This window comes from Diabrotica virgifera, chromosome 8 (assembly GCF_917563875.1).
Source record: "Diabrotica virgifera virgifera chromosome 8, PGI_DIABVI_V3a".
Taxonomy (NCBI): domain Eukaryota; kingdom Metazoa; phylum Arthropoda; class Insecta; order Coleoptera; family Chrysomelidae; genus Diabrotica; species Diabrotica virgifera.
The window spans coordinates 122,489,754-122,510,452 of record NC_065450.1 but is presented as its reverse complement, the minus strand read 5'-3'; the positions used below and the strand labels follow the sequence as shown (position 1 = coordinate 122,510,452).

The window sequence follows — 20,699 nt, the reverse complement described above, 5'->3', positions numbered from 1 at the left end:
TGAAAGACTACATTATTACCGAGGGCCGAAAGTCCCTTAGAATAAACAAAAAGTTTCTTTTGAATGAAATATTCCAAATTAAAAATCACATTCAATTTTATCTTTTAAAGATTTTGGTTAAAAATCACACTAAATTTTTCAGCTCTGTACCTTATTAAAATAAACATTATAGAAGTTTTCAGGGACTTTCTGTCCTCGGTAGTAATGTAATCTTTTATTTTGCGTTTAGATTGTTCAAAAATATTTATTAGTTTTCGCAGGATTCTAAAAAAATTTAAATAGCATTGAACCAAGATTTTGCGCGTGTCCCCTTAACGGATTCCGCCTAATGTTTTTTATTATTTTACATTTTTCTTTGGTACTTACACTATTAGGAAAATGTTTACACAAACTTCTTTGTTCAGCTTATCATCTTATATACTATAAAAGAAACGTTTTTTTATGTTAAGTTTGAGACACCCTATAGGGAGAACAACGTACAAAGGTGGGTATACATCAAAATCATATAGTCTTATGTTTTGATAATATTGTGTTTTTTGAATTCCCTGATATCTTTAAAAACGAAAGAAAATATACGTTTTAATTCTGTAACATGTGTTTTAACTGAAACAATAAATACTAAATTAACAATAAAAAATCTGCAGCTTTAACCAAACGAAACATAAACAACATACTTCTACCAGTAACCGATATAGATAATATCAGTAAAAACCATTGCAAACAAAATTGGCAACGTGTATATAACCAAAGTACAACGGGAATAAATTTTAGAAATTGCCAACCACTAATTCGCAATGAGAGATGGTTTAAACAAGAATCAAATAGGCTATTTATAAAAACAATAAACAGAATGAGGTCAAATCACGCACTCACCCCAGCATACAAACACAGCATAGGTATCAGTGATAACCCATATTGCGCCTGTGGTGGAATGGGAGATCTACAGCACCTAATATTGGAGTGTGGACAGTACAGACAACATATTAAAGTGATGTATGAAAAGTTAATTGATCTAAATTGTCCTTTACCTGTCAATTTAAACGAAATTCTTTTTCCAAAAAATAAGCAGACTTTAAAATGTCTTTATGAATATGTAACGTCCTGTAAATTTAAATTATAAATAGGCTTAGATAATAAAATTAAAAATTGTAAAAATATCACACAAAATTGAAAAATGTATTCATTAATATATTATAACAACCTGTAAATTTAGATAATAAGTAGGCTTAGATGTTAACTTAAAATTGTTATTGTAATACCATACAAAAAAAAAACAAATAGTCTGGCTAATTGGCTATGTCAAAGCCATTAATAAAAAAAAAAAAAAAAAAAAACAATAAAAAATAATAATTAACAAATCTTTAAAAACAGAAGGACAAAAAAACGTAAACAGTTCTGATAAACACTTATAGTTAGTTGTTGACCAGGTGAGCGGTATGCACAGAGCAACATAAAAGAGACGAAATTGTTTAATGGAGGTTCTGAGATGTTTCAGGGTGGAATTTCCTTGATAGCAAGAACGGATTTGGTGTGTTTACGTGGAGGCTCTTTAAATAGCGAAAGGTACATTACACAGATTGTCCTTCTTTGAAAACTTTGTTCCTTTGGCACCTTATGTAGGAAATAATTTCATTTTAATGCATGATAAGCCAATTACGCCAATTTACGGCAATTACGGCTTCCTCGCGTATTGCATTCGTTATGCAATATTTAAGCCAGGTAAATATTCAATAAAGAGTGTGATATTGTCATCATCATCATCATTCAACCAGGATCTATCCATTGCTGGATATAGATCTCCCCCAGTCTTTTTCATGTATTCCTGTTTTGTGCTGTTTGCATCCAATTTTTGTCGATCCGGTTAATGTCATCAGACCATATTGTTGGTGGACGACCTCTACTCCGATATGCTTCTTGTCTTGGTCTCCAGTGCATTATTCGCCATCTAGCTATGTGCCCCGCCCAGTTCCACCTAACGGTCAAAATTCTTTCTATGGCAACTGTCACTGCTGTTCTCCGTCTTATTTCCGTGTTCGATGATATTGTAAAGCAAGCACCTCACTCTCGGCGAAGTTATTTCGGCAAAGTTGACCGAAGTCCGAAGTACCCGTCACTACACACTTGTTCTATTTCGCGAGGAACACATTCACGCCGGGCGATAAGGACTTCGGTTCCTTTGACTTGATCGCAAAAACCGCCACCGAATGGAAGTAGGCCGAGGCACAGCGAAGTCGCATAAGGTGCGAGTGTAGACAGGCACATTATGCGACTTCGCTGTGCCTCGGACTACTTCCATTCGGTGGAGGTTTTTGCGATCAAGTCAACGGACTTCGGTCAACTTTGCCGAAGTAACTTCACCGAGAGTGTGGTGCTTGCTTAAGATTTGTGAGAAGTCAAAGACTGTCATGACTGGGACATGTCCAGACAAGAAGATGTAAAAACAACGCCGAATACGTTATTCCGTTCACGAGAAAACCAACTATTGCGGCTAAGTTTATTCCAGCACACTTACGAATATAAATAAACTAACATTGGTAAAAGTATTAAAATTAGTTTTATACTATACTGGGTTGGGATAAAGTATGGAACCAAGCAAATATCTTTAAAACGAAAAGAACAATATTTATGAAACTTTGCATGCAAGTATAGTGACGCAAAAGGCATCTGTTGCCACATATTTTATTACTACTTTACTTCCGGTTTCACCGGAAATACCCTTAACTTATTTAATTTAAATGGGACACCCTGTATATTTTTGCGGATTTTAAAAGAACTTGTTATTTTTAATTCATACATAGCAAATTTGGTAGAAAAAACTTGTTAAAAAGTGTCTTTAGATAATTTTTTGTATTAATACAACGTAGTAGAACGAGTACCATCTATACTGTAGACTAAAATTGTTGTTTACATGCACTGCATGACATATTTGAATTTAGTATAGTAGGTAAAACTGTTACAGAACTAATTGACAGAAATAAGTTGAATTAAAAATGGTTCATTTAAGTGAAAAAAGATCGTATTGAAATATTAATGATAATCGATTATGGTGAATTTTCATTTTTTGGAAGTGAATTTTCCAAATCGATGGATTGGACGTAGAGGATTCATAGAGTGACCCGCTCGTTCTCCGGACCTCAACCCGTTAGTTGTTTTTTTTTCTTTGGGGTTATCTAAAATCACGTGTTTACGTTAGGCGACCAACATGCTTGCAGGAATTGAGACAAAGAATAATTGATGAATGTGAATTAATACGTGGAGAAATCTTGCAAAAAGTGACTCACGAATTTATTTATAGGCTTGCACGTTGTCAGGAGGTGAACAGAAAACATTTTCAAGATTTGAAATTATTTTTTTTATTTTTAATATCATTGGTCTAACGTAAATAAATTAATCTATTTTTAAACTGTAAAGAGATTTATTCCTTGTTTTAATAGTTTTTTCTTCCAAACTTGGTATGTATGAATTAATAAAAAATATGAAAAAAAAAGTTTTTAAGAAACGCTTTTCTTTAGTTACGAGTGACTAAAATTAAAAATATTATAAAAAAATCAACTAAAAAGCAAAAAATTAAAAAGAATTGAAAAAATCTAACACATTCGTCAAAGAAAAGCGTGGTGCGTCTTCATCGAATAAACGGTTTTCGCCCCACGCTTTTCTTTAACGAATAGAGTTTTTCAATTCCTTTTAATTTTTTGCTTTTTAGTTGATTTTTTTATATTTTTAATTTTAGTCACTCGTAACTAAAGAAAAGCGTTTCTTAAAAACTTTTTTTTTCATATTTTTTATTTTTTACTTTTTAGTCTTACACTTTTCAAACATTAAAATATATCGTCATGTTTATTAAAATATGTATAAAACATATGATGTAATAACATGAAAAGTAGTCAGAATCGGCAAAAAATTTGAAACTTTATTGTTTATTTATGAAGCATAACGTAAACAATTAGCGTAACAAGTGAAATTATGTATAGTTCATATCATTAGCTACAATCCGTAAAAGTTTTTACATCGTAAAAAACAAGAGAATTTAAGCGTTTTCGATTAAAATCGTTTCTTTTATTTAAACAATTAATAAATATAAAAAAAATTTATTGACTATTCGTGTATTGTTCCCGCGAATGCATATGTCTGCAAATTTTCATTCATTTTCATTGGAGAAAAGTCAGTCAAATTAACGTCTAAAGATTTGACGCAAACTATTGAACTAAATAAAAGCGTTTAAAAATAACAAGTTCTTTTAAAATCTGCAAAAATGTACAGGGTGTACAGGGTGTTTTAAAATCTGCAAAAATATACAGGGAGTAGTAACAAAAAATATGACATCAGATGCCTTTCGCGTCACTGTACTTGCATGCAAAGTTTCATTAATATTATTCTTTTCGTTTCAAAGATATTTGCTTGGTTCCATACTTTATCCCAACTCTGTATATTATAACAAATAAAAGACAATAATTACCTTGAGGTATGGGATGTAGAGTGACAGATGTACTTAATCTATCTCCTCCGATGTTAACCAAATGTGGAGTATCTGTCTGAAACTTCAGAGCTCGGCCTCCTGCTGCGTCCATTAACTCGACCGCCCCAGGATTTACCGTTCCCAAGGTGGGCGTAGATCCTATACTGGCCGACGTTACACCCGACATACCTAAAACAAAAACATTACTAATCAAACACATTTTTTAGAACAATATGCAGAATAATTATTATTGTAATTAAGACATGGCACATAAAGTGTTGCCCAATGTATTGTACAAAAGACTCCTCACCTACGCCGAAGATTTAGTGGGAGGATATCAGCGTGGTTTTCGCCCTAATAAATCAACAACGGACCAGATCTTTACAGTGATGTAGATCCTTGAAAAAACCTGGAGTTCGGCGTCGATACCCACCCCATATTCGTGGACTTCAAAGCCGCATACGACTCAGTTAATAGAGGTTAACTTCTACTTACTATGGTAGAGGTTCAAATTAATACAACTTCATCTTGTCCAATTAACTGAACTTACACTCACAGGAGAAGAGAGCATGGTAAAAATCCAAAACAATTTCTCAGGACCCTTCCATTGCAAAAATGGATTAAGACAGGGTAATGGACTATCGTGTCCCTCATTTAACCTGGCATTAGGAAAAATAATTCGAGAGTCGCAGATTAATACGAATGGATCTTTAACAAATATAGGTCAACAGAATCTCTGACTGAAGCATTTCGGTCGTTAAGCGCTTCTGCACAGAGAATGGGACTTACATGTTTAAAAGACCAAATATTATATTATGTGTTGCACTAGGTTAAGCAATCCGACACCTACAAGAATAATAATTGACGACCTAGAACTGGACGGTGTCGACACCTTCATATACCTAGGCTCGCTTTTATTTATTTATTTAGCGTTTGGACTTTCACAGTACGATAAATACACAAATATAATATACAGTATGTCCCTGTAAGTTGTATCCATATGGAAAACTTTTTTATTAATAATTTTACGAAAAAAAGTTATTCTTCATAAAAAGCTCTGCATGGTCCAAAACCTAAGATTCAACCATCAGATATAAAATTTTATGAATATTATACGAGGTATGTCAAAAAGTTTGAATTTCACTCAAGAGTAAAGAAGCTTTATTTTTCACAACATTGAAAATTGCTATTATGAAAAGTTGTTTGGAAATAAAAACTATATTCTAATATGCAATTACATCCTTCTAATTGAAAATTTTTTTTTTTTGAAAAATTATGGATAACTAACATTATTTTCAGTAATTTTAATTGTAATAACTCTTTTGTTATTAATTTTAAGAAAAAAGTGATTCTTAATGAAAAGTTCTGCATGGTCTAAAATACTGTAAAACCTAAAATACAACCATCTTATGTAGATTTTATACGAGGTGTGTCATAAAAGATAAATTTAGATCAAAAGTAAAGTACCTTTATAGTTCAAAATATTTCAATTAGAAGGATGTAATTACATACTGAAACATGGTTTTTAATTCTTAATAACTTTTTATAATAACAATTTTCGATATTGTGAAAAATAAACGTAGTTTACTCTTGAGCCAAATTCATATTTTTTGACATACCTTGTATAAAATTGATAAAATTTGACATAAGATGGTTGTATTTTAGGTTTCAGACCATGTAGAACTTTTTATTAAGAATCACTTTTTTTCGTAAAATTAATAATAAAAGAGTTGTCAGAATTGAAATAACTGAAAATAATGTTAGTTATCCATAATTTTTCAAAAAAACAATTTTTTAATTAGGAGGATGTAATTGCATATTAGAATATAGTTTTTAATTCCAAACAACTTTTCATAATAGCAATTTTCAATATTGTGAAAACTAAAGCTACTTTACTCTTGAGTGAAATTCAAACTTTTTGACATACATCGTATAATATTCATAAAATTTTATATCTGATTGTTGAATCTTAGGTTTTGGACCATGCAGAGCTTTTTATGAAGAATAACTTTTTTTCGTAAAATTAATAATAAAAAAGTTTTCCATATGGATACAACTTCAGGGACATACTGTATATTATTCAAACACTAAAATACAGGGTGTCCCCAAAAGATTGGTCATAAATTATACCACACATTCTGGAGTCAAAAATAGTTCGATTGAACCTAACTTACTTCAGTACAAATGTGCTCATAAAAAAAGTTACAGCCCTTTGAAGTTACAAAATAAAAATCGATTTTTTTCAATATATCGAAAACTATTAAAGATTTTTTATTGAAAATGGACACGTATTATTTTTATTGCAGGATTATCTTAAAACAAAATTATAGCGAGATTTGTCCACCCCATAATAATTTTATGGGGGTTTTGATCCCTTAAACCCCCCCCCAAACTTTTGTATACGTTCCAATTAATTCATTATTGTGGTACCATTAGTTAAACACAACGTTTTTAAAACTTTTTTGCATCTTAGTATTTTTTCGATAAGCGAGTTTTTATCGAGATGCGACTTCTTTTTTAATATACTTACATAAAAATTTTATGAGAGTTTTGTTCCTTTAAACCCCCCAAATGTTTGTGTACGTTCCAATTAAACTATTATTGTGGTACCATTAGTTAGACACAGTGTTTTTAAAACTTTTTTGCCTCTTAGCCTTTTCCTGATTAGTCACCTTTTATCGAGATGTGGCTTCTTTTTCAAAATATACCTAAAAATGTATATTGTAAATACATTTTCAGATTATTAACAGGTCTCTATAATCGTAATTAACCATATACAAATATGTGTTGGATTCGACAAATATTCAAAATATCTCGATAAACACTGGCTTATCGAAAAAGTTCAAAGAGGCAAAAATGTTTTAAAAACAGTGTGTTTAACTAATGGTGCCACACTAATAATTAAATTGGAACGTACACAAAAGTCTGGGGGTGTTAAAGGGAAGAAAACCCCCATAAATTTTTTATGGGGTACACAAATTTTACTTTAATTTTTATTTAAGATGCTGCTGCCATAAGAATGCCACATGTCCATTTTCAATGAAAAATCTCTACGAGTTTTCGATATATGAAAAAAAAATTGATTTTCATTTTGTAACTTCAAAGGGCTGTAACTTTTTTTGTGTGCACTATTGTATATAGGTAAGTGAGGTTCAATCAACCTATTTTTCAACAACCCAGAAACTGTGGTATAATTTATGACCAATCTTTTCGGGACACCCTGTATAATGAATGAACCTAAATATTAATGTCCAATTTACACATCCATTCAATTGCTTCTGGGGAGCATTCCACAAAGTCCTGGAGGTTTCCACGGTATACACGATTTAGGCAATCTGAAACACAATGACTTATGGTCTGTCTAGGTCCTAGGTGATCCGCAATCGCACTGTGGACTTTCCGCACGACCCCATTCGAACAGAGAATCAGCAGATTTACCCGTCGTTATCGAAATGCCTCCCATTTTTCAGGTAAATATTTTCATAGATGAAATGCCTCCCCGGTACAATCTAAATGCCTCCCTTTCGTTAATCATTTAGGCTGATATTTTGTCTATTTAATCTCTATATAATGCCACAATGTCGCCAAATCATAATTTAAATAGGTACTATCTATTTTGATTTTTTTTAATTCTTAATGAAGTTAATGCATAAATAACTACATATCTGAAAATTCGACATTTCCTCCACATCTTTGGGCTGAGCAATCTTCATCCTTACAAAGAACCACAAACCCATGCGAAAGTTTTCATTCCAAGTATAATTCTTCTTTCTACTGCCCCCATCCTAAATTAATAATTTTATTGATATAATTTTACAATTTCAAATACCTACATTAAAATGAATTCTGTTTTGACACCAAAAAAAAATTGTTGCTGAAAGTACAGCAAAAATAAGCTTTATAAATGAAAAAATTTTAAAATTAAGGGAGTGTAAAATAAATAGATTAGAATTTGTCAAAGTAGTATCATACAAATTTAATAAATATATATTATGTAATTTTATATTTCTCTACACATTTTGTAATATTTTCCAAATAAGTTTTTTGTGATGTTATTTTTAACAAATCTATAAAATACTTATTATGTTTTTGTATTTTTTGTCAAATTATTAATAACAAAAAATAATGGTTATAAAACTAATTATATGTATAAGTTAGTTGAAATTTATAAGTACTGCCTAGTGTCAATAATGTTTAATACATAAAGGTTGAAAATAAAATAAATTAAATAACAAAATACCAATTTTGTCGAAAATTTACAAAGGGATGAAGATGTGGCAACGTCTCACCTTCTCATAAAGATTCTTCTTCTTCTTCTTCTACGGCACTACAGCCCAAATTGAGCCTTGGCCTCCTTTATTTTTTGCCTCCACTCTTGCCTGTCTGTGGCTGCTCTTCTCCACATTCGCCACATAAAGATTAGAAGCATGTAATTTATTTAGAGCTTGGGAGGCAATTCGTATGTGACCATTTTAGCGACAGGTAAGAAACCCTTCTTCGGGAGGCATTTCATATGCGCCCGATTTACCATGGCCGGTACGTATGCGAGTAAGCCTCGCCCAGGTGGACTGGGGCAGACCCGATCCGATGAAACCCTGGGTTGGGGTGGATATCTGAATATAGTCTGCTGCTATTGTTGGCATCCATCTTGTGGACCATTGCCTTTGTATATCATAGGAATCACCAATTGTTCGGGCAGATCTGATTGGAGGATTTCTAGACCTCAGTCGCGGTGCTCTTTTGAGATGTCTGGTACATATGTCTTGATGGATTGCTAATTGTATGTTGGCTACAATTTTCTGGTACTCTCTCACTAATGATGCTGTACGGAGTAGATCTGGTGGAGCAATATTGCTCAAAGTAGGCAGCCATCTCACCAGGGTTGATTTTATTGTTCCAGTGATTATTCTCATGGTTTGATAAGTTGGACATCGACTTTGTTTGTATGTGCACTATTTAGCCATACTGGTGCACAATATTCTGCCACTGAAAAAACCAAAGCTAGAGCAGAAGTCCGAAGAGTATCTGCAGAAGCACCTTAAGTTGTTCCAGCAAGTTTTGTTATTATATTGTTTCTTGATCTCAGTTTACCCGGCTGCATTTGTAAGATGGCTTTGGAAGGTGAGTGTTCTATCAAGTGTGACGCCTAGATATTTGGGGTTGTTATTATGTTTGATAGCTGCTTCATTGAGAGTATCGCCAGCAAGTTGATTCGACAGGTGAAAGAGACAGGTTTCAGTTATGCTTGTGTTAGGACGTAAGCGCCAGTTCTTAAAGTAGTTACTGCGTGTAGTTAGGTCCTCGTTTAGCTCGTTCTCCACCTTCCTTACTATTATCTTGAAAGCCAATGGCTAGGTCGTCTGCATAAACGAATTTTCTCGATTTTGTTTTAGGTATATCTGCCGTATAAAGGTTAAATAATAAAGGAGCTAGCACTGAGCCTTGAGGTAAGCCGTTGTTAAGTTTTCTAACGTTACTCCGTGCATCATTTATATATACCTGAAACAGTGTGTGTGTGGAAAGATAATGGCATGGAATCAAGTCCATTTGCCACAGAAAGTTGTAAAAGGAATTTTCTTATAGTATAACTACAGAGATGTGGGTTATGCCGTTTTAAATTTGTATTTTATTTTCTTTAATAAAATTTACTAAAAGTTCCAAGGTGTTTTTATTGGCAGCTAACAAAATGTGTGTGAGATTTAATGGAAGAAAATATTTCATTTCAATAAGTGTACGAATTAAATCATTGGATTTTTTTAAATGTTTTTTGCAACCGAAAAATATATGATTTAGATCTCCGTAAGAGTTCTGATCACAACTACAGGCCGAGGACTGTATAATGCCCAGCTTAGCAAGGTGCGATGGAAATCGCCCATGATTTGTTTTAAGTCGAAAAACACTTGCCGAAAAGAATTTTGAAGTAGGGTAGTTGAAAATATATAGAGGTGGGATGGTAGGGTAGGATGTATTTTAAAGTAGGTATTTTGTGAGTTTTCTACAGTATTTTCCCACTGTCGTTCCCATTTTAATCTTATTTTATTTTTTATCAAATGAAAGACGTCTGGTAATGTATAAATATTACAAAGAACTCCGTTAAATACTGCTTCCTTAGCCAAACTATCAGCTTTTTCATTACCTAGTATACCTGTATGACCTTTGACCCATACAAATGTTATATTTAAATCTGCTATCAAATTTTTTAAATTGCATAATATAGGACATTTCATTCTTTCAAATTTTATGCTTTTTATTGACTCCAATGCAGACTTAGAATCAGTTAGTATTACTCCATCTCGTAAATTATTTGATGTTAACCAAGTAATGCCCTTCCAAATTGCTAAAAGTTCAGCAGTATATGTGCTACATATTGATGGTAATTTAAACATAAATGATTGTTTTGTATTTTGAATAAAAACTCCACAACCAACTCCGTGTTTTGTTTTTGATCCATCTGTATATATAAATGGCTTATTGACTAATCCACCTAATATGGATTTTAGAAGGGTGTGATTTATATGATGGTATTCTGTATAATTGGGTATTATGACTCTGTGTGGTTTTATTAGTGATCTATAGGGTATGGTATACATAAACAATGTTTTATTTTTACCAAAAGAAATGTGATCAGCATTGGTCTCAACGAAAGCTTCTGCCAGTGGAGGAGAATTCTTTATTTTCCAAAAGCGGTTTGTTAAATCTTCTTTTGCAATATCACTTAATTTGTTGATCATGTTTGACTCTAAGGATTTTAGTTTTAAAAGATATTTTTGTGATAATAGCTGCCGACGCAAATCCAAAGGGAATTCATTACATTCTGCCAGTATTGCTTTCACCGGTGATGATATCATTCCACCTATGCAAGTTCTAAGACATTTATATTGAACTCTGTTTATTTTGTTTATCTGTATATTTGTGTTACAAGCAGATCCGTATAAACAACATCCATAGTCAATGATAGAGCGCACATAGGCTCTATAAAACAATAAAGCTATACCAGTAGCTGCGCCCCAACTTCGATTTGTGAAAAAACTACCTGAAACAGTCTGTTAGTTAGTAGATTGTTTATCAGCTGACAAGTTTTGAGACAGGGTATGATTTTCATCAACTTATAAATAAGGGCCTCTCTCCACACAGTGTCATAGGCAGCCGTAAGGTCTATAAATGTTATGGCAGATTTTTCACGATTTTCAAAGCCAGCTTTGATGAATGTAGTTAAGGACAGCACTTAATCACAGCAGCTTCGTCCTCTTCTAAATCCAGCTTGCTCAATGTTGTTCTGAAGCTATTTTCTTGTGGCATTTTTACAATTTTAACTATTTAGAATGGGAAATAAGCCACAATATTATTAAAAAATGATTTTTATTAACGTTTCGACAATTGGTACAGCGTTTAATACGACAATAGCTTGCTCAATTGGTACAGTGTCCTCAATGGTGTTACATATTCTATTATATAAGAGTCGTTCTAGTAATTTATAACAGCAACTGAGTAAGGCGATAGGCCGGTAACTTTCAGGCAGCTTGTTGTCTTTGACAGGCTTCTGGATTGCGATAATTTTTGTTCTTTTGAATTCAGGGGGTAGCATAGCTGTAGTCACAATGTCGCTAAAGAATTCTTTGAGTCACTGTCGTGTTTTTGTACCAGTGTGGACTATAAACTCGGGATATATTCCATCGAAACCAGCTGCTTTTCCCGTTTTGGTTTGGTTAAGCGCTTCGTTTATTTCATCCAATGAGAAGGCACGTGAGTATTCTGATTTTGCGGGGTATTTGCTTATAAGTTGTTTAAGAGCTTTTTTTACCGTCGATGTATGAGTTTTCTTAGGTCGATGTTGGCTGCGGGGGAACTAGGCAGTACATTTTGGGAACTTGGGAGCGGTTACAACTGTGAGTTACTCGAAACCCAGCATAGATCGGGGTTGTAGTCTTTGCGCCATCTTCTAGAAAAGAAAGTAGTTTCATCTTTTAGACTATGGATAAGGTGAATATTGTTTCCTTCGGCCCACTCCAGGAGCTTCTACCAATTTTCATCATTGTTTTCATATCCCCATTTGTTATGGTGACTGTTAAAGTCCCCAATGTAAACTGTAGGTTGGTTGTCCTCAGCTTTGATTACATTTGTTGGCCATTTAGTTAATGGTGGTTTGTAGATGTTCTTTATGGTTATGCCATTCACTTCCTAGGCTCGCTGCTAACTAAAGATAACAACGTCAGTAAAGAAATTAAAAGAAGAATATTGCTCGAGAATAAGTGTTAAAAGGCTTAAGAAGACAGATGGCCTCAAAACTACCTAGAAAAATTAAATTAACTGCCTATAAAACACTAGTGCTAACATACATATGGTTCAGAAACGTAAACCATTCTGTGAAAAATGAATGACCAAGAATTGCTCAAACGTTTCGAGCGAAAAGTCCTAAGAAGAATATATGGAGCACGCCGAGAAGATTCGATTACGTCATTCTCTTGTTGTGTACCTTTTTACGGGGGTCAGCCAAGAGTTCTCTTTCGTTACAGTATTTTTTCTACAACCGTGTTAAAAATTCATTTTTTAGCACTCCATAGGAGCGTTAAAAATGCTACTACTTCTAGCTAAAATTTTTAAGGCACTGCAGTTAAAAGTGAATAGTCAAATTGCGAAACGTCAAAATATTTATATTTCATTTATTAACATTAATATTAATAGTACAACTTGCGCAATTTGAAAAAGGTGGTTTAAGGTTTTTAAAAATTTAATTTAAACCGTATTATTGCATTTCTAACACGTTTGTAGAAAAAACAAGTTTATGTAACGGTATAATATTTTCGCTAAGAATTTTTAGACATTCCCCTCGAGTGTAGACAACCAGTTCTACCTTTTACGGGTCATAGGTTTCATGGTTTCAGCAATTAACAAAAATATTGTATTTTATAAATTTATAACGTTTGTAGAAAAAATATTGTATGATATACGTGTTAAAAAGTACATTTTTAAGGCACTCATGTGAATTGCAGAATTCGCTTCGCTCATTCTGCAAATTTTCACATGCGTGCCTTAAAATTGTACTTTTAACACTTATATCATAAATAACTATAAAAATATGTATCTCCAGAAATAAAAAAAATCTCTAGCTAAAAAAATTAAGTGACTTATAATGAAAAGAATGTCAGTCCGTATTTTTTCAGCAAAAAAGTTATCGTAAACAACCCCCTAATCACCACCCTAATTAAAATTTGTCATTGACCTGATTTGGTTTTCTTGATTTATGTATTGTTAATAATTTCTAGAAGTTTGATCGGCTTAGAATGATTAGTTTTTAAAAAATTGAGTAAAAAGCGAATAATGAGTTTTTGCAGTTTGGTAAAAAATGCCCTTTTCTTCAGAATAGAAAGGTTGGCATCAGAGATACGATACGATTTTGTGATAATAGCTGCCGACGCAAATCCAAAGGGAATTCATTACATTCTGCCAGTATTGCTTTCACCGGTGATGATATCATTCCACCTATGCAAGTTCTAAGACATTTATATTGAACTCTGTTTATTTTGTTTATCTGTATATTTGTGTTACAAGCAGATCCGTATAAACAACATCCATAGTCAATGATAGACCGCACATAGGCTCTATAAAACAATAAAGCTATACCAGTAGCTGCGCCCCAACTTCGATTTGTGAAAAAACTACCTGAAACAGTCTGTTAGTTAGTAGATTGTTTATCAGCTGACAAGTTTTGAGACAGGGTATGATTTTCATCAACTTATAAATAAGGGCCTCTCTCCACACAGTGTCATAGGCAGCCGTAAGGTCTATAAATGTTATGGCAGATTTTTCACGATTTTCAAAGCCAGCTTTGATGAATGTAGTTAAGGACAGCACTTAATCACAGCAGCTTCGTCCTCTTCTAAATCCAGCTTGCTCAATGTTGTTCTGAAGCTATTTTCTTGTGGCATTTTTACAATTTTAACTATTTAGAATGGGAAATAAGCCACAATATTATTAAAAAATGATTTTTATTAACGTTTCGACAATTGGTACAGCGTTTAATACGACAATAGCTTGCTCAATTGGTACAGTGTCCTCAATGGTGTTACATATTCTATTATATAAGAGTCGTTCTAGTAATTTATAACAGCAACTGAGTAAGGCGATAGGCCGGTAACTTTCAGGCAGCTTGTTGTCTTTGACAGGCTTCTGGATTGCGATAATTTTTGTTCTTTTGAATTCAGGGGGTAGCATAGCTGTAGTCACAATGTCGCTAAAGAATTCTTTGAGTCACTGTCGTGTTTTTGTACCAGTGTGGACTATAAACTCGGGATATATTCCATCGAAACCAGCTGCTTTTCCCGTTTTGGTTTGGTTAAGCGCTTCGTTTATTTCATCCAATGAGAAGGCACGTGAGTATTCTGATTTTGCGGGGTATTTGCTTATAAGTTGTTTAAGAGCTTTTTTTACCGTCGATGTATGAGTTTTCTCAGGTCGATGTTGGCTGCGGGGAAACTAGGCAGTACATTTTGGGAACTTGGGAGCGGTTGCAACTGTGAGTTACTCGAAACCCAGAATAGATCGGGGTTGTAGCCTTTGCGCCATCTTCTAGAAAAGAAAGTAGTTTCATCTTTTAGACTATGGATAAGGTGAATATTGTTTCCTTCGGCCTACTCCAGGAGCTTCTCCCCATTTTCATTATTGTGTTTATATCCCCATTTGTTATGGTGACTGTTAAAGTCCCCAATGTAAACTGTAGGTTGGTTGTCCTCAGCTTTGATTACATTTGTTGGCCATTTAGTTAATGGTGGTTTGTAGATGTTCTTTATGGTTATGCCATTCACTTCCTAGGCTCGCTGCTAACTAAAGATAACAACGTCAGTAAAGAAATTAAAAGAAGAATATTGCTCGAGAATAAGTGTTAAAAGGCTTAAGAAGACAGATGGCCTCAAAACTACCTAGAAAAATTAAATTACCTGCCTATAAAACACTAGTGCTAACATACATATGGTTCAGAAACGTAAACCATTCTGTGAAAAAATAATGACCAAGAATTGCTCAAACGTTTCGAGCGAAAAGTCCTAAGAAGAATATATAGAGGGATAAAAGCACAAGGTGTGTGGCGTTACACCTTTGAGTTGTATAGAAGTTTTGGAGAACTTGACGTTGTAAATTCATTAAGGTAGCACGCCTTAGATGGATGGGGGATGTAATCAGGCGAGAAGAAGATGCCATAGACAGAAAAGTTTTTGACCAAAGAGGGCCGATAGCACAACGAGCAAGATGAAGATGAAGACCGAGACTTAGGTACCAAGACAACTTAGAGAAGGATTTAAAATCTATTTGAATTAGAGCATGGAGAAGAGTTACCAGAGACAGGGGCGAATGGAGGATTCTTCTGAAGAGGGCTTTGGCTCATAAACAGCTGTGACGCCACTGATGATGATGGTAATTAAGACATCTAAGAAGAACGTATGTATTGTCAATTAATGTGGCCTTTTTTTTGCATTTTTGCAAAACTTCCGGTCATAACTTTTTAACCGGAAATGATATCAAAACCGTAACTAAATATTCGAGCTCGACTTTTCAATACGCGATTATTGATATATCACATGTACTATTTCTGGGACTATAATGTGGCACTTCCGGTTACACCTTTTTAACCGGAAGTGATATAAAAACTGGAAGTACTTATATATTTATTCTCGTTTTGTTAAGGCGCGTCGAGTGATATATCGCTTGAACTATTTTGTCAATTTTAAAACAGTACTTCAGGTTGCAACTCTGGGACAAAAAGTCATGAGTTGGGCTTCGAATACTTTCGCATCCAGTTCATTATCCTGATTTGAACCCCTCCGATTATTGTGTGTTCCCAAATCTGAAGAGATGGCTCGTAAATAAAAAAATCATCTCGAACGAAGAGATATAATTGACGAAACAAATTCCCAGTTTGAATAATTTCCTGGAAAAACATGTTTTTCATTTCAAATAGGGTTACTACTTATCAGACCTTTAGTATATTCATGTCATCATCATCTTCATTGCGTTTATCCTGTATAAATCCACTTCACTGAGAAGTCTTGTCTGTATCCCATCTTTTTTCCTTTGGCATTCCTAGCCTAATGCTTCTAGGCTTCCCAACTCTTTTTCGAATATGGTGACTATTATTTCGAGGTTGAAGATACCCTAACCATGTTTTTTTTATTTAAGAATTTATAAAAAAAATAATATTATGATTATCTAACAACTAAAATATCTATGCCTAATGATTAATAGGCAGATATTATGTGTTCGAACGTATATTAAATGCACTTTTAACATAGTCAAATGGACAATTAAAATAGAAATGTCGTGTGCAATTGAAAATCAAATAACCGCACATAGTGCAGTCACTGAAGGTGGGTATGAGCTATTACCTCCGATTTCGTTGAACCTCCATCGACTTGCATGAAAATAGGTGAGTGATTAGAGGATATCTCAAAGAAAAAAAGGTGACATGTGTCAACTAGCGCTTTTACCCTGGGGGTGATGCCACTCCTTCTCGGGGGTGAAAATTATTTTCTTAAAAGTAACTCCATAATTCGATAGAAGGGCAAATTCTAAGCAAATTTTTTTATATAAAGTTATTAAAATAAATCAATACTTTTTGAGTTATTAAAGATCAAATGTTTTAATTTTTCGTCAGAAAAATGCATGTTTTAACCTTCGGATGACCAAGCGGGGGAAATTGTGACCCTAGCGTATGTTTTTCTTTAATAAATTCAAAAGTATTTTCAATTTTTAACTCATTATTTTTTTATTTGACTTTAATATCATTCTAGATATCCTCATATTTTGAAATAAAAAAAATTCCCTATATTTTACGAATAAAAAATATATTCTGAAGTTGATGTTTAGTAAAATACCGTCTATTATGTGTAATTCCAAGTAGTTTTACGCTAATGACGTCGACTTTGCAAAGTAACAAGACACTTACTCAACATACACACTACACATGACACTAATACTCATGTTGTGACTGGCTGAATGACATAAAGCCCATGCCATAAAATAAAAAAATTTAAAAAAAAAACTTTATTTCTTTGTTAATTGTCATTTTTGACCTGGGGTCATTTACCCCCCTTGGTCATCCGTGTAACAAAAAAAGGTTGGTCATCGGAAGGTTAAACCGATTTTTCATAAATAACTCAAAATTATAAGTTTTTACAAAAAAGTTATTATCTATTACCACAATTGAAGCTAATAAAAAATTAAATAGAATTCACTCCTTACTTGAAATAGCAAATAGCAAATAAACTCCTTACTTGAAAAACCTTATAATTTTAACTAAACGTGAGTTACAGTCGGAAAAATGAAAGAATACCGATGAACGGTCACATCAATCACTTACTTTGTATTTGCTGTCTTTTTCTGTAAATAACAAACGTTTGTTATAGAAAAAGATAGCAAATACAATATAAGTGATTGATGTGATTGTTCATGGGTATTCTTTCATTTTTCCGACTGTATAGGTAATTGAATGTATATTTTTTTCGGCGAGTACCCAAATCTAAGAATTCAAGCTTAAATAATGGGAAAATTATGAATTTTATAAACTTATTAAACATTTGTCAAAGTACTTAGAAATATCTATCAAATAAGCCACCGAACAAGTTGATAGCATTAAAATTTATGCACTAAAATTTTTTCAAAATTTATCTTCTAAAAGTTTTCCAAAAAATGTTATTGTTTATTTTTAATACCTCCCTTACGATATCGGGTTCACCTACAAACCATTTGAAAGATAATTTCAAGGGCTATTAAACCACGTTGAATATAGTCCTTTAAACTTTTTACTTTTTTAAATATAAAAGGTTAAATGGTCCCGGTTACATGGTTCTCGCAGAAAAATTTAAGTTTGAAACGTTTCTATCTCGGTTATTTTTTACCCTACAGAAATATTAAAACCAGTTAAACATTGGGTAAAGTAAAAAATAAAATTTGGTTATATATCATTTTTACGTATATTGAGTATTTTTGGAGTTATTATGAAAAGAAAATGAAAATAACGATAATTTTAAAAATTATAATTTTTTAAATTATATCTTTTTTACAAAAATATGCAATCTAAATCGGTCAGAATTGTTGAAATCATTATTCATGCTAACATAAAGAAACTCTTTTTAGGAATACTAATACATAATTTTAATTTTTGTGGAAATGGCGTATGTTTTATTTTTCACTTTTTCCTAAAAAATTCGAAAGGGTTATCTTATTTTCATCAGAACTTGCTTAATTTTGACGCTATTAACTTCTTCTGGAGCTCATTTGATAGGTATTTCGAAGTACTTTAAGTATTTAGCAGATATATTTTATAAAATGCATATAGTCCTTGGGCCCACATATAAAATTATTATTTATGACCACACCATCGAAACTTTTTGTACTTGTTATTTGGGTGGAGTCGGACAAATTTGGAGCTTGGAGCATTATGGTAGTGGGGCGTTTGTCTGTCAAGCTGTCAAGAATTTGTCAATTTTATGCAAGAAAAAAAATTGTATATACTACATTGGCCATTTTATTTTAATCAATGGTTTTTATCATATAAACAACACAACGAAAACAATTTTGTCGGACAAAAATATTGGGCCACATGACGCGTTGGACACGCCAAATATGTCAAATTTATGAAAATAATATATTTATTACCACATGGCTAATTTTAACAGAATCTATCATAAAACCTTTTTACAATAATGTGCTAACTTGTCGGACAACTTTCACGGGGTATATGCGCAGTCGGATGCGCCGAAGATGTCAATTTCCTGGAATTTTTTTATTTATTACCACATATGTCATTTTTATTTTGTACTGTTTTTTTACATGTGTAATGCATATTGGATCACTTGTCGGACAAAAATAATGGGTCGAAAATTTTCAAAAAATTTTCCGAAATTTTCCCTCTTGTCGGATTTTTGTTTTAATTCTACAATAAACTACAGAACGATGTTTGTCATTGTTCAAGGAGTATGTGTAAACAAATTTTCAGATCAAAATTTTTCCAAAATTTTCCCTCTTGTAGTAAAATTTTTTGGAAAATTTTGGGTACAACTCTACGTCACACCCTTTTAAATATTGTACTAGTGTGTGTACCAATTTTAAGCTAAATCGATTCAAAAGTATCCGAGAAAAATTGTTTTAAATTTTTTTTACAATGCCTCCTCTTAAGAACGTCGATAACCTAAGTTCTCTGTTCGTTTGCCCCAACATTTTTGTCAGACAATTACATTTTTTGTTTAAGAATCTAATTACTTCTAACCTATAGGGGAGTGCAATTAGAACGAAAACATGCATTGTTTCGGAAAAATTCAAACAAGCTTATATTTTTCTAAAACTTTTTTTGTTAGTTTATATACATGTTAAAGTAAAAAGTTCTACTCGCGGATTTGGCCGCTAATTGTTTATTAATTGTTTAAACAATAACAATTGTTTTGTATTAATAATTTTAAAAATATCGTTAAATTCATCATTTTACTTTGATCAAATATGTTTCTATTTTGTTTTTGATTATACTGAATCCGAATATGGCATTACAATTTGAAAATTCTTATACAGAAGCTCTTATACAGTATGTCTGCGTAGCTAGGAACCACATGGAAAACTTTTTTATTATCAATTTTAAGAAAAAACGTAATTCTTCATAAAATGCTCTGGATAGCCAAAAATCTAAAACTCAACCATCAGATATCAAATTTTATCAATTTTATACGAGTTATGTCAAAAATATGAATTTCGTTAAAGAGTAAAGTACTGTTCTTACGATGTCAGTTGGACCAGAAGCATTTTTGGGGTCCGGTCAATAATTCTACGAAGAGCATAGAAATAAAGATAAACCATATAAACATTTGCTTGCTTCAAAATTGATCACTCCTTGTATTAGTCCACATGGACGCGGGTGTGGCTTACTACTTTCTAACGTATCTTATTGGGCAATACTGAAGAGTAATTGGTCAAATTGTTCGGAAGTGCTTAGGCTCAAATCATATCGTTATCTGGTCAAAATACCTTCTCATGTTTCAAAGGCGGCAATCAATATAAACACTAAATAAACAATGTCGTCGTCATAACTTACAATTATTTTATTTTTATAATACATTTTTTGTCTCATTTCTTTAGTACTTAAAAAATGAATAAGCACATTAAATTGCATTTGCAAGTATTATATACTTTTAATGATCAATTTTAAATTTTATTGTATTGTATTATACTGAAACTGTATTGTTTATACAGGATGTCCCATATATTA

The 20,699-nt window shown here is 32.7% G+C and overlaps 1 protein-coding gene across 1 annotated transcript in view; it reads right to left on the bottom strand.

Annotated features, from left to right (window-relative positions):
* LOC126890488 (cingulin) overlaps positions 1 to 20,699 on the bottom strand; it is a 374,566-nt gene that overhangs the window by 297,235 nt on the left and 56,632 nt on the right. Inside the window, exon 2 of the mRNA XM_050659471.1 lies at positions 4,457 to 4,645. Within this exon, the coding sequence (XP_050515428.1) occupies positions 4,457 to 4,643 (187 nt within the window). The 5' untranslated portion in view covers positions 4,644 to 4,645. The remainder of the gene's footprint in view (positions 1 to 4,456; positions 4,646 to 20,699) is intronic.